The following is a 16,236-nucleotide window of genomic DNA, read 5'->3' on the forward strand; positions in this document are numbered from 1 at the left end:
CTGGAATGCATATCCTCTTCATGTATTTGAAAACTAAATGCTTTCAGCAAGAAACAGAATTTGAAAAAGTCATTCTAGCCAGTGTGTCTGAGAGTTATATTAATATTTGCCACTACCTTCCTCAGTCCCTTCTTTAAATCTAGTATGCTCCTATTTATATTGCTGACCTGAAACCGAGAATGGTCAATTGCTCTTGGGACATTTTTTAGAAGCTAACCAAAAGCAAATTACTTATTCAAGCAGTGAACATTTTTATTACATCTTCTGATAACTGCCCCTTATCTTAAAACAGACAGAAACCAATAATAGTGAGGTGTTTCTGCTAACTGAATTTAGTTAGTACCTATTATGTTGAGAGAATATAAACATAATTTAAAAACACAAAACTAGTTGATAACAATATATTATTTTATTATATAAACGTTATCTCTCCTAGCATCCAAATTCTTGTGTGATTACCCTATAACTGTGTTACAGCCAAAATCCCTTGTTCAAACCTTTGAATAATTTATACTGTACCATGACAAAAATTATTAGCTTTTTCCTACTCAAAAATGCCTTTCAGTAATGACTTCAAAGCATGAGGAGAGCAAAATCAGACTCTTATTTTTCAATTACTATATAGATTCACTTTATCAGAAAAAAATAATCTGACATTATATTATTAATTCCTCATATTAGATTGCATCAAGTATTTCCTTCCATTTGCAGTACCATCACTTGAACAGATTTCTGCTCAGAACACTTTCACTGATAGAAGGGGGACGGGGCCATTTTCACAAATTTCTTCTTCAGCTTGCAGGTTCCACCTCTGTTTCTCCCCCTCTCCCACAAGGTTATCCAAAGCATCAAAGATGAGTTTTGGAGACAGAGGAGGAAGGGGGGAAATTAAGAAAACTGCTTCTTCCCCCTTTCAGCACTGGAAATATTCAGCTCTAGTAACAGCCTTTCCCAGAAGAAAATGATGGTTCTTACTTATAATGCAAGTAAAGCTCTGAAAACTTTAATCAGAAGACTACAACAGATACTATAATCAAGTACTATAATAAACCCACTTTGAGATTTTATTCAAAAACATTTACAATTAGATTAATAATTAATGCTTTCAGTGGGTTAGGCATAAGCAGAATACTATGAAGGGCTTGAGCAGGTACCATTTCTGGCTTATTTTGTAGGAACTCAACAGAAGCTACAAATAAGAGTATCTTATTACAGAGAACACACAGACAGGCTAAAGTAAAGGTTAATATAGGGCTGGAGACCCAAAGTATTTATATCAAAGCAACAGTCCAGGAAAGGCTTGGCTGAAAATTTTTAAAAGCATGGCAAGTATATAGGATCTTTTTTTTTTCTTCACAGCAAGCACCTTGACCCTAAGTATAAAAATAAAGAAAGAGACGGACCTGAAGTGGTCTTAAAAGAATTCTTAAAAATACTGTGTTGTTGAAGCATTATTCACTTTTTGACCTCATGAATAAATAGAATACATCAGAAATGGGCTAGCTGATTCTGCCCTCCATTCAGCATATCTGGAGCAGGCCATAGTGGTGTCAGAATGACAACTTACGTATCTTAATGTCACCACACAAGTGACATCTAACACAAGAACATCAGACCCATTTGCATGACATGATGTACATACTGTCATTTCCTCCCCTGCAGATACCGTGTCCTAGTGACTTTTCGTTGCTTCCTACATGGCTGCAGAAGAGAGGTTCTTCTATCATCCAGACACTCTGTCCAAGTTTTTAAGAGTCCAAGAAAATCAGGATTGTACAATCACAGAAACTCTACAGTCCTTTGAGATAGTTATTGTCCCTGAATAGAAGGCAGTGAGAAAGATGAAAAGAAGTAGAGAAATGTTTTCCTTCCATACTATTTCCCCAGGTCCTCCAGCTTGTGTACATGTTGAACAGATTGTAATTTTAATGTTACAGTAGATAAAAAGTATTAAATATATGTGGAGCAATCATATTAATTATCCTTAAATAATATGTTTATTTAAATCAAGTTTAATTTTGCCATAACCATGTCTTTGTCCTTTGCAAATGTCAACCTGGAGTGTCATTCAAAAGCCATATTTATTTAAAAGATGAGACATAAACATTTCAGAAAAATACAAAGCAAGAAACATTTTGCTTATGTTTAAAGTAACAGCAGACTTTAATGATCAGTTTAGGCAGAGCTTAAAGCAGCTGGCATTCAATTTCCCTAATATTGCTTTTGGAGAAAGACTCTTCTCTGTTCATTGTTAAAAACAGCTTACCTGTAGATAAAATTCTAAACCCTGCCGACGCTGTTCCAAAACTTTGGGCACCCAGTTCCTCACATGCTTTGAAGGGATTTCTGGAGTTCTTATGAATTTCTTAAGCTAAAAATATGAGCAAAGAAATAAACTCTCCAATCAATATAACAGATTCTTTAGAAATAAAAACTTACAAAAAGAGAAATAAACAAATTGGGAAAGAAGACAATCAATAAGCTAAGTGTTGTTATGAAAAACCTCTATGACCATAAATGAGCTTATTCAATTACAAAAGAGATCGGTGCTGCACATTTGAAATAAACATTTGTAACAGCTAACAGATTGGGCAATTTCTTAAGTCAGGAACTAAACATTTTGGTATGTCAGCTAAATACTAACCAACCAATCTACAGCTCTAATACAACCTAAAGAATGGAGTTTAACTCCTATTTTAACATGTACTCTTGAGTATTAAGTTTAAAAACAAATCTTAACAACTGTATTATATGCTCAAAATGCAATTGACTTTTTTTTCCATGCAGGATGGGCAGTTTAGAAAACAGCAAATACAGGCTGAAATGAAATATCTATGAAAATACAAATGGTTTGGTTCTGAGAGAACAGCTTATGAACACTGACAAGAATTTCAAAATCTGAAAAATTAGAGCATAGAAAAAAGAAAATGAATGAATGAAGTTTCAGAGATTACAGGACAAGACAGACTGATTTAAGGCCAGCAATCTGTACAAGTATATGTGTTATCATCCCCCTTATTTTTTTCGGTAGTAGAAATTATCCCAATGAAACAATAATGACTTTCCTTTCAGTCTTCTTAATTTGGCAGACTTCAAAAAGGAGCTGGTTAGGTACAGGTGCTTGACAAGAACATAAGAGAAAAAAACAGGCCTGTACTTTATTGCAGGGATCATGTTCACAGATTTCAGATTCAAGTGATAGTCAGAATCACTAGCCAATAAGGGAAGTGTGCATTTCCAGAATTTGCTAAGACTGACACAATATATTATGGATTACAGAGGTGAACTATATTAATCTCCGAAACAAGGGGAAGTTACTCTTAACCAACATGCTATATATTCTTACTTTCCAGTTTTCTGGGTAGTATTTATATTTATTTTTGTAGATAACGAACAAGACATCTGCTTATTCTCCAAGATTAGGACTACCAAAGGTGCAAAAATTTAGACAACTGCTAGACAGCAGCAAAGAGGAATAGAAAACTCTAATGCTTTTTTGCCATCTAGTGGTTGTCCATATTTTTACAGCCCATATATTGTAGTTCTACTTCTGTGTATCTCACAGTGGTGAAGTATGATTGACTAAGGCATGAAAGGATTAATCTTCTGATGAGTACAAAGATATGGCTTTGTTTTGGCTGATTTATAGCCAGATTGATAAGTGAGTATGAACCAACCCCTGTCCACAGTTTATCTTCTTACATTGGGAAGACAGGACATAAATATTAGCAAAATCAATTCCTCTTCTCCAAAAAATTGTAGGGGACCTGGCAATTGTAACATGTCTGGACAGCAATGAGCATCAAGTGGCCTTGGATAAGTTACTCTCTTAGTGCAGATGAGAGACCTATAGTTCCTCTGCTCATTAGCAAGAATAATACCGAGCTGTCAGGATTCCAATAAAGAGTAGCTTGTTAAATATTAGTAAATCATTTTACATGCAAAACAAGCTGCATTAAAAATAAAAATTAAGGCAAAAAAAGATGACCAGTATGGTTTTCCTAGAGTTGAAACAAGGAGAAGGGGGTAATCTCTAGGTATAAGTTCAAAATTTGTGTGAAGGGGTGGAGATGGGAAAGTCAAAAGGACATTCAAACTCAAATTTGACTTTGACATGCAATGCCCACAGGGGTAGACTAATTTACATTTCATCTTTCATCTTGAGGAGATGTCATCTGACTAAAAGCTGTGTCAACAAATGTTTCAAGTCATGAAATTTGAATACTGAACAAAAGAAAGTCTACTGTTCAGGAAAGAGTTTACAGATGTTCATTTACAGTTGCTCATTTAAACCAGACTTCCATAATCAGGTGTTGTTCTACAACTACTAGTTCCGATGGACACATGGAAGGCTCCAATAAGCTAGGGTCCAATGTTCTGATAACCCTAACCAAATCTGAATTTGTTACAGTCAAGATCATGATTCAGCACAGTCAACCTATGGCTCTCTTTCAGTATGAAAACTGGTGAGACATATAGGGATTTGCACTTAAATGGGATATTAAATCACCAATAGATTTCTCAAACCATAATCCTACAAATGCTGGACAAATTAAATGTCATACACAACAGTAGCTGATATTTAAATTTATCTAATTAAGTCTTGTCTCGTTTTGTGTCAGAAGTGCATGAAATAGAAAGGGGGAATGTATTAATTAAAAGTTAAAAAGTTAAAAATATTTAATAAAAATATAAAATTTATATAACTCTAGCCCAATGTCAGGCCACATTGATGGCAGAGGTGCTTCTGATCAATAAGTCACTCTGTGTGCATGTCAGTCCCAAAGGGCACAGTAAAAGATGGGTAGTTGTTTGAATATTGCTGCATTCGCAGCAAATATCCTTGCCCTCAGGGAGAAACCCCCAATATTTCCATATAATCTTTAGTTCTGGTCAAACCAGTGTGCAATCTGTTTAAACATCTCCAAACTGAACCTCTGAACCACTCCTCCTCTGAACCTCCAGGCAACTCCTCAAGTGATTCTATCCAATTAAGATGTTTTACTTGAGATTTCCATCTTTTTAATCGTTCTGTTTGAGGTGTAGTAGCAATCTCCTCAGCGCAGTATAAAAAGCTCCTTCTTGACTTCAGTCTTTTTGTGGGAGGTACTTGGCCAAATAATGGGTGTGCCAGATCGTGTAACACCTTTCCATGTTCCACACCTTGTGCCACACTCCTTCTAATGCCTGCTGGGGCTATTCCTGCCAAGATATATAATTTATCAAGTGGAGTGGGGCATAAACATCCGGTAACAATGCGGCATGAGTCACTAAGTGCCCTATCCATCTGTATAGAGAGCGCAGAGCAGCCCCAAATGGGGCAGGAATACTCTCCTGCCGAGTAGCACAATGCAAGGGTGGCCATGCATAGAGTAGTAGGGTGAGCACCCCAAGTAGTACCAGCCAACTTCCTGAGAAGATTATTACAGGTGGAAATCTTTTGCTTTAAGTTGCAACAATGTCTTTTAAAGGTTAATGTTCAGTCCAGTGTTACACCAAGGTAACATGGTGTCTCACAATGTGCCAGACTCACTCCATCCCAGATAATAGCAAGCCTATGTCTGGCCTGCCTATTTTTGAGGTGGAAAGCACAAACATTAGTTTTTGACGGGTTAGGTTTTAGTCCATTCTCGTTATAATATTCAGACATATTCTTAAGAGCCAGAGTGAGCTTGTCTTCCACTTCCTTGAAGTTAATTCCCTGAGCAGTAAGTGCCAAATCGTCAGCATAGATGAAGGACAATGTATCAGGACCAATGGGTTGATCATTAGTATATACAGTATGCTGAATAACAAGGACATGGGAGACCCTGTGGGAGACCATGCTGCTGAACTCTCCACCGACTCTTTTTTCCCAGGAATTCAACAAAGAATCGTTGATTCTCCAGTATTGCTTCAATGCATTTAGTTAAAGCAAGATCATGTGTAATAATATATAATTTCAAGAGAAGCTTCCTATGATTAACTGTGTCATAAGCCGCAGATAATTTGACAAAAGCAGCTCCTGTGATTAAACCTAATTGAAAGCCATCATCTATATGCTGGATGAGATTAAGTATCTGGCCTGTGCAGGACTTTCCCGGCCAAAAACCAGCTTGCTGGGGAATAAGAATTGGTTCGATAGCAGGAAGCATTCTATTTAGAAGAACTCTATCATAGAGTTTAAAAAGATGGCAAAGGAGGGAAATTGGATGAAAATTCTTTCGGTCATTCAGTTCTTTTCCAGGTTTCAAAAGTGCAATAACCTGGGCTTTCCTCCAGATCTTTGGAATACGATTTGAGGCCACACGTACATTAAGAAGTGACAGCAGCCACTGCTTAGCGAAATCCCCAAATGTTTTTGTTTGTTTGAATATCATCCAATCCCGCAGCTTTTTCATTCTTCATATCTCAAATTGGTGTTTCTAGTTCTTCTCTGTCAAAGGGGAAGGTCAGAGCATGGGTCTCCCCTTCCATTGCCCTTGGAAGCCTGCATTTCTTAAGTCTCTCCTTAACCCTGCTGTTTAACAACAGCTGATGAGCAATTTGGTTTGCCATAATGTTCTTATATTGGCATGAATTAGTTGGATCATTATTTAGATGCTTTAAGAGTTTCCAACTCTTCTGGCTATTCTTTGTCAAATCAATTGAATAATTAAGTGAAATACATTTTAATTTGTAACTTCACAACTTAGGCCACATCCACACAGTAGTTTTTCTATGTTTCCCTGCCATCCTGGAGTTGGCATGAAATCACATGACCCTAAATCTTGCTGCCATCATGTGCATCCTTGCTGAGTTTCCAGGCCATGATTTAAGGACTTCCACATGAACTAGGTCAACCAGCTGACCAACTCACATAAAAAGGGAATAAAAAGTGGCTGTAGAAATGATAGTTTCATTCTTCCAGGCAGCCAAAAGTGAAATGAGGGATGCATAAAGACAAGACCCAAGGGGATAATCCCACAGGAAACCTGCAGAACCAACTGGAGTACCTAATCTCAGGCCCATCAACATGCCCTAGATTGTCTGGACACAGCACCTTGACATGGGATAGGGGAATCATCACTTCTAGAATGTAGCACATTAAGCTTTCCTGGGGCTGCCTCAGCTGTGGGAGAACATTGTAACATAGGCATGTAGACATGTTCTGAGAAAATAGGTAGTGAGCTATCTTTGCACCAGGGTAAGCAGGCTGTGTGGATTGGCCTTCTGATAAGGATAAAACACTGTTCAGAAAAAGGGGATTAGCAGCAAACCAAAGTAGAAAAGCAGAAGTAAAACCTGATGGGGAGAACTTCCATATAGCCTATTAAGTACTGGCCATGCTCAGTGAACATAGAACAGTGACTGCTGGGGAAGGAAGAAGGGGATTAAAATGAAATATCTTTAAACTGGGCAGGAGAACACTACATGTAGTGTTTTGCTGCACATCCCACTTCTTATAGAAACACCTGGACAATCTGAAATTTTTGTGTTGGTTGCAGGAGGAAACCTCAAGTGGCTTGCTCAAGATCAGTGCCTCTACTCAGTACAGTTTGGGCAAGTGGCATGGCACCTGAAAGGAACTCTCACCTCTACCTCACCTCTCAGATAGATAAAGGTACTTCTCAAAGTACACACAGAACTTTCAGCAAGTGACATTCAAAAGCATGTATCTTCCTGCTGCTTGGATTTTCCCTCAGAATGACTGGATAGAGGGAAGCACCAGCTCTCACTTACTGAAAATATGCTCTTCTTCTTTTCTGACTATTTGCTTGCCCCTTGCTTGATGCTTTGATCATCCAGTAGTAGTGAAGGCAGAGAGCGCTAGCCCCAAAAAGAAAGGTGGTAAAAAAGACAAAGACAAAAATAGAGGAGCTCCTTTGCCCATGTTTAGCCCAAATACCACCCACATTTGGCTGAGGGCATGGACTGAATTTTATCTGGGTCCGGGGCCTCTATATGAAAAGAATACCCCATGCTTGATCTGAAGAGAACTGAATGCCTTACTTTCTTTGCTCAGAAAGGATGTCTGTTTTTCAACCCTGCCTAACAATTGTTTAAAAGTGGAAAGCAATGCAAGTAAACTATGAACTTCCTCATTATATTCAGAAATAAAGTGAAGTCCATTACTTGGGAATGAATGGGAATTAAGCTACAGAGAGTATTATTTGAACAATTTACATACAGTACTTACTTTTTTATGGAGAGCATGAAATTCACTATATCTCTTTTCAACAAAATGCTTTCTTCCATTCATTAGTACTTCTATCTTAAAGACCTGTGAACAGAATTAAAAGATTACTTTTATGTATTTCCTGATATGTTTGCTTTGTGATCGATTTCTTTGCTTTAATTACTGTAGCCAATCTTTTCTACCGCTCAAAACCCCATGACACTCAGGAGATACCAAGATGCAACATTGATTAACGAGTACTCCGACTCCTTTAACCAAGTGTTTCTCTAAATCCATCTAAGGATTAAAATGTATAGTCCCAAAAAAGCTTATTTTATACCATCACTTATTCCTAGACATTATCTACATTTTGCAACTGAATATCCATGACTGTATATTATCTGACAAGCAATGTAGTGATGGAATTTTATTTAAAATGCAAAATAAGTGAGAAACATTTATGTATGTTCACAACATACAGTGATAGAGGTATATCCTGTAGACACATACTACTCTACTTTTTATAACTTCACTGCATGAGATATAAATGCAAAGACTACATTATAGGTTAATTTCTGCCCTAACCTACATACTCATCTCAGCTGGACCTTTCTCTAGCATTTAAACTATTTTTAAAAATGTGGTGCTGACTTGTTTTCTTAGCATGATGTGTATGACAGCTTTTGCTGCTGTCTCTAGAAGGTTGAAAGGCCAGAGGAAGCAGCTCTGTAGATCCACTAATTAGTAGCCACTAACATGACATTTTCTTGATTTTCAGGTCACTAGGTCAGATCTTTAGGGCAGGTGACAAGAATTATCTCACAATGCTCATGAAAACACATCCTAGTGAAACTAAGATCAGCAGAATTACATAATAATCAGACAATTTACTTACAATAAGTAAACACTCTTATCTTCAGAACAGAAGAAAAAAATGTTCGAGAGAGGCAATAATAGATACAGGAGAGATCTAAGTCTAAAACTGAGTTAAACATGCTTTTTTGAAAATGAATTTGTGGAATAATGTTGGATAGGAAATCTTTCCAAAAAAGAGATCTATGTAACTTTGTCTGTGACAGTTATTTAGGCATTTTGTGGGTAAAATCACATTTGCTTGGAGATGGAAGCCAGCTGAAAGATTGGCAGGCAATAACCTGCAATGTTACTTGGAATGTATTTAAGCTTGTGGTCTCAAGGAAGCGGACAGGGGTTTGATAAGGCTGCCTCCATCATCTGTGGATTTGATCCTTGGCCTGCATGACTGGTATTTCTAGCACAATATCAATAATTATGATAGGGACCAATTATAGAAAGACTGTATTTCAAGAACCTTTAAAAGAATGCATTTTGCTGCAATGTGCTTATGTGAAAATTTGCAACTTCATTTTTGTCCCCACATCACTCAACATCTGTAGCAAATTAGGCTTACACAATGTCATAAACTGTAATATGGTTTGATTTTGGCTTGGTGTATTCTATGAATCCATCCCAATTTGTAAATCATGGTTTATGACTTAACACTATGTATGAACCCAACCAGCTAGACATATTTAACAAACAGGGCTTAGTGATTATTTGTGAACTGAAACAATAAAGTTATCCAGTGGTAGTTAGGTGGCACCAAGTAATAGTCCAGTAAATGTAAATTCAATTTAGACAAGGCTGATTTTCTTTATATAGGCATAGTTTTTGAACCAAGAAAGTAAGATAAAACTTTTTTGGATGGCGATGAAGAACTCTCATTAAAGATCAAAATCAATGATCAAAGTTCATGAACATTTTTTAAGTTGGAAACTAACTTTGGATTTCAATATTGTACGTGTGGTCTGAAGCTTCTGTATGTCAAGTATTACTTTCCTGAATACATACGTCTTAAATACTACTACCCATATGCTCCTAAACTGTTTCTGAAGTATTTCACTTTTCAAATGCCACTTTTATAACTCTAAACTGCTTGCATTCAGCTTGTAGGGATCATATCCTATACTGAGTCATAATGTAATTTAATTGGCTTTGGTTAATGTGTTATATGAATCTAGTAATGATGAGTAGTTAACCATGATTTATAGTTCAGTGTGTTGTATAAATCCAGCCAATTGTGGTTTGTTCAAAAACCCAGGAATAAAACAAATCATGGGTTAGTGCGATATATGAACACTGTTCCTCTTCTTAGCTATACAGATTAGCAATCAGACCACACCACAATCTGTTTTTCAACAGACAAAATGTCTTTATTGCAATTTTATTACTCTAATTCTTCAGATTTAAGGCATTCTTCCTAGTCATTAAAATTAGCTTTAGGACATTCAAAATTCTTATACTACTGGTCATACTGAAAACTGCATGTTTAAAGAGTCTTAGACATCACACCAAAGCTGTTCAATTACCTGGACCTTGAAAAATAAAGATTCAGCAGTTTTCAACCAAATCACATTTTGTTGAGCTCTTTGTAAATGAAATTATATATTTTGAAGATCTGTACCCAAAAATTCTTTGTTTCTATTCTTTGAACACACATACACAATTTTATAAATACAACATTACGGGTTGCTGTTGAAGTATAAGTTGCAACAACTACTTCTCCAAATGACAAAATAGTTTATTGCAATTACAATGAATTATAAAAAAAACTATTTAGTTCTCTGAGAATGATATGAGAGCTGGAAGAAAATCCCACACTAAGGAATCTCAGACACAGTTACTTACTTACTTATTTATTTATGATATTCCTCTATTCTATAGCAATTGAAATTAATATTACAAATTCATGCAATGGGTCTTAGTAATGTTCACATAGTAATTGTTTAGCAGAAATAATTCGGATTAATTTGATAAAATTTGTAAATATACTTTTTTTCTTATGAGGCATGCACATTATTTCCCATATGAATGCACAATAGAATTACATTCTATTAGAGGTATTCATACATTTTCTGAATCTGCAATGAGAGTTGCATTTGCTCAGGGTTTGCTCCCTGCACACTACCATGCCTGAAAAAAGACAACATCCATATAGCAAGGCATAAAGACTAAGGATGGCTGACAACAAAGCATTCCCATTTTACACTTTTTGAACAACAACAACAACAACAACAACAAAAAGTTATGTTAAAAACATAACCACAGAGATTGAGTTGACACAGTGCACCAAGTTCTTACTTGTTAAATTATGCTGAATAACTGAACCTAATTGGCTAGGTTCTCAGAACACTGAGCTAAAGAACTAAGCCAAAATTTAATAAGCGATTTTATGATTCATATGTTTCTTGTGTTATTTGAATCTAAGCAGTGTGTTAGGATGGAGTGAAAATATTTTCCCACTGTATCAAAGCTGTTGTGATAGTTTTTTTCTCCTCCTTAAATCTGCTTTTTATAGCTTTTCTTCCCAAGAAAAATCACAACCTGAGGCAGGATTTTCATTTGGATAGTGGCAAAGAAAATCTATTAATATCATACACATACAAATGTATATTTCAAACCACAATCTCAGTTCATTTCCTCCTCCCTCAGTGAGTGTAACCTTAAAATTGAGGGGGAAAAAGATTCATGACAGGTATGTACACATTTAACCTATTATCTAATTTGGCTCTTTTAGCAAGGAATAAACTGCAGTTACTATATTCTGCCTTTTAAAGGTATAATTTGTAAATGCAGCAGCTAGAACAGGTTAGATTTATAACTATTTGGCAGTCAAATTATCTTTCTTTTTCTATCACCACAATAAAAGTGCATTCAACTCTCAACAATTTTTCCCCTACATGGAGCCAATAGTTGATAGGGAAAATAATTACCCATTTAACTCATATAAATTAAAAACAGATTGAGTGTGAAGATTTATACTTTTCTCAGACTAACATGCCTAGAAGATGACATTTTATCTCATAACTATCAAAAGATGGAGAAGAAATACTGGGGCCTATTAAATCAAAGTCCTGTTTGAAGAATACTTTGGGGGAAGCCATAACAAAGTTTTTCACAGTTTTGGATCAATCTACTTAACAGATGTCTTTGTTTAAAATGCAATATAATTATATATAATATAACAAATTTGAAAAACAATTTATCTCCCAACACTCTAGTACAAAACAAAATTCCTAATTTTTAAGGCTTTGTTTGGATTTAAGGCCAAGGGAAGAAAACCTGATTCATATGTCACCCTAAACTAGGATTAAGTGCTAAATGGATAAGCTTCTGCAAGCCTGGGAAAATCACAGGGTTGTATAGTCCAACTTTCTTTTCTTCTTTCTGCATATCTTGGAGCAGTAGTTAACAGGATTCCGTTTCGATTTTTACTATTCTACAATCATGATTTAAAACCTGACAACAGAAAAAATTAAATGCATCCAGCTAAATAATGAAAATATTGAACATTATTTGGAGTGAAAGTTTTAGCAGAGAAGCAACTCTGAGCTTGCATTCTCTATCTATCTATCTATCTATCTATCTATCTATCTATCTATCTATCTATCTATCTATCTATCTATCTATCTATCTATCTAATTTGTCATCGCCCATCTCCTCCCACCAGAAGGGCTTATAGCTTAAGATACTTTCAAGCTCAACACCTGGTGCTTGGATCCATGCAGTAGCATTACAGAAGTGATTTGTCCCTGCTTTTTTCTGGATCTCTCTCCCCCCACTCCACACAATTCCTAGTCTAAGAACCCATTCCGCATATAATACTAACCAGTACTAATCAGGTCTGATCTTGCTCATGTCTGAAACTGGCCAAACGGAGTAGGAATAAATGTTTCTTGTGCAGAATTTCAGCACTGGAATCAACTTACTAAAAAAAGGGAGGGGGATTTTAAAGTGTCAAAATAGCAAACACCGAGGTAGGTATGCAGTTACGGAAATATGCTGGAATTCTTAGATATACTGTATATTTGTGTAGTATATACAGTGCACAATTATATTCAATTTTTTAAAAAAAATAAATCTGTATTTCAAGCTAGAATAAAAAGAACAGGGAAAAAAGTGTTGGTAAGAATATAGGGGACACGGTGGCGCTGCGGGTTAAACCGCTGAGCTGCTGAGCTTGCTGATCAGAAGGTCAACGGTTTGAATATGCGTTATGGGGTGAGCTCCCGTTGCTAGTCCCAGCTCCTGCCAACCTAGCAGTTCAAAAACATGCAAATGTGAGTAGATGAATAGGTACTGCTCCGGTGGGCAGGTAACAGCGTTCCATTTAGTCATGCCAGCCACATGACCACAGAAGTGTCTATGGACAAACGCCAGCTCTTCGGCTTTGAAACGGAGATGAGCACCGCCCCCTAGAGTCAGACATGACCGGATTTAATGTCAAGGGAAACCTTTACCTTTACCTTTAAGAATATAGCTAGATGAACTTTAGTCAACTTTATAACATCTTGGCTGAATATCAGTGAAGCTAATCTGCATTTTTATTGGCCACCTGTATCCTTTGTCACAACTAATTCCCTTTAGACCAGAAATTCTCATGGACACTTAGAGAATGCTCCAGCACCAATACATTTTATATTATACAATATGAAGAAACATAGCAGAGTGTAACTGACTGGGAGCAAGCAAGCCTTTTTTAAGTAAGTTGAACTTAGTTATGGTACAACAAAAGGGATATCACTGTTTTGTACCATAAACAGATACATATTGCCAAATATAATACAAAGATAACTTTGTTTTTTTAAGTTAGTGAGTAATGAAATGTCTTGGAACAGACGTATCCACCAATGGAAAAGGATGCATCCAGTAAGGCAAAATTATGTTTTTATCAAGTTATAAACAAGAAAAATCTGGTGCTACTGGATTCATTTCAGAGAAAAGCATAGTGGAGTGATGGACATCTGCACAAGCCGGATTCACAATGGCTATATTCTAGTGACCAAATGAACTGCAGTCTGGATACACATAATACACTGAATCATAAGCTGACCAAATGGTCTGGGATAGCACAACACTTAAGGCCACAAAAACCCTAACTAGAATTAAATTTAACCAAGTTTGATATATTAGGTGAAAAGAGTACCAAGTCCCTAACTGATCTAATTTACACAAGTTGTGTAAGCACAGCCACACTTTTTAACATGGCTTGTTCATACCCAATAGCTGGGTTCATGTATTTCACTAGCTATTATGAATGTTACCATTACCTTAATAAATGTGTATTACCTTAACAGAGTGAAAGGACAAAAGTGTCATCTGCCACCCAACCTGGATATCACTTGGGAAAAAAAAGAGGAACATGAGTCTAGAGGAGGGACAATATGGAAGGAAAAACAACTTAAGTTTCCGCAATGTATATGGAATGACTGACATGTATGTTTCAAAGTCCCTGTTTACAAACAGGCACAAAATCAGAGGGGTCCTTAAAGTCATTTCTAGTTGATAGACAGAATGTGGGAAACTGTTTGAATAAGTCTATACAATCCTGAATCACTGTAATTTTAATTTGAACTCAGCATTAAATACAAAGCCCCTGGCACGGCATGTTAAAACTGGAAAAAAACAGCTGTGTGAGGTTATCTTTAATCTTTGTACACCACCCAGAATCACTGTTGTGAGATGGGCAGCCATTTAAGTTATTTGAAATATATATATTTTAAAAAACCCTTATTTACAGTTTTCCTGCCCTTAAACAGAACCTGAATTATACCAGAATTAGGTATCCTATGCGTCAAGAACATAAAACTCATTTATTCGTATGGAGTGCCCATACTCCACTTTTCCACCCAAATTCTTGAGATGGAAAATACTGTTTGATACAATGAATTAGGAGATGCATGGAAGACAAGAGAATATTGATACAATTTGCCCACCTGCACAGCTATTCCAATTGTCATTCCATGTGGATTTCTTGGCCAAAGGAAGCCTCTGAACAAATACCTCTGGCTCTGAAGTGGTTGCCGGAGCAGCTAGATGTTCATTCTCTTCTTCTGTTTCTGCCTCTCACAGGTTTAATCACTTCAAGATGTTCTAAAACTTCCTCCCATTGCAGTTCTCCAATTTAGCTACTATTTTAGAAAAAAACAGGTACTGATGCACATTGAGAAACTGCACTTCTGAAACTAAAGAAATATATTTGTCCTCTTCTTGTTCTAATTCAACCCAAAGCTTTTTTTTTTTTTTGGAGGGGGGAAAATTACACTTTTATTTGCAGAAAAATATTATCACCCTATTGAATGTCATATATACTTAGTAAGTGCAGATACTGTAATATGATATGTAGACAAATATTTTTAAAATCATAAGACACTATAAGTATTTAAATTAACATCTACTATTTCATTAGTTGTTTTCTTTTTCTATGCAGTTTTTTTCACTGAAACATTAATAAGAAGGAAAGGGAAAAACAGAAATTAAATATAAACAGCTATATTTAACCCAAATTTCTAAAACATCCTCCAAACAGGATTCAAGGTGACAAAATGCTTATTCAAATATAGAAAAAGAAATGCATTTTTCAGACCTCTAAACAACTGATGGAGAGTGTGTCCTAACTGTGTGGTATTAATTTTTTTGCAACCATAAGAGCATTCAATATCCATTTCTATTGTCCTCACAATAGTTTCCAAACTGTTGGCATATAATGGAAAAGAACACACGAATCTCCAAATATCAATGAAAGTTCAGGAACAAAATTAGTATATGAAATAACTTCTATCCAAAAAAGGAGTTATTACAGCACAAAATCATTCTGCATTTTGAGGACTACATCTCCAACTCTAAGCTGGACCCATCAATTTCTTCCTAAAAGACTCATGTTATGTCCAACACATACAACACAATATTCGTTGAATTAACCAGCAAAATGACATATAGATGCCCCAATGGTATTCCACTGATATTCATACACTGGACATTCCAATTCTTTATCCCATGCCTCCCCTTACTCTTGAATATCTAATTTTTCATTTTTAATTTAAAGACACAGTCACTCTATTAACACAATTTCTTGTTTTGTGACATGTCAAACAGAAAATCCTGCAATGCTTCCCACCTCACAAAGATTCAAATGACTTCATTCAAATTGGAATTGTATTAGCCTTTCAAGACAGCAATTTGCATGAAATCTCATATAGTTTCTCTGTTGGTATAAAATGTAGATGCCACTGCACATCAGG

At 36.0% G+C, this 16,236-nt stretch overlaps 1 protein-coding gene across 1 annotated transcript in view; it reads right to left on the reverse strand.

Moving 5' to 3' along the window:
- Window positions 1–16,236, reverse strand: part of SNX24 (sorting nexin 24) — an 82,810-nt gene that overhangs the window by 33,305 nt on the left and 33,269 nt on the right. The window contains exons 2-3 of the mRNA XM_063295285.1: window positions 8,159–8,242; window positions 2,267–2,371 (exon numbers count right to left, since the gene is read on the reverse strand). Of these exons, the coding sequence (XP_063151355.1) occupies window positions 2,267–2,371; window positions 8,159–8,242 (189 nt within the window). The remainder of the gene's footprint in view (window positions 1–2,266; window positions 2,372–8,158; window positions 8,243–16,236) is intronic.

The sequence above is a fragment of the Candoia aspera genome, chromosome 2 (genome assembly GCF_035149785.1).
Source record: "Candoia aspera isolate rCanAsp1 chromosome 2, rCanAsp1.hap2, whole genome shotgun sequence".
Classification (NCBI taxonomy): domain Eukaryota; kingdom Metazoa; phylum Chordata; class Lepidosauria; order Squamata; family Boidae; genus Candoia; species Candoia aspera.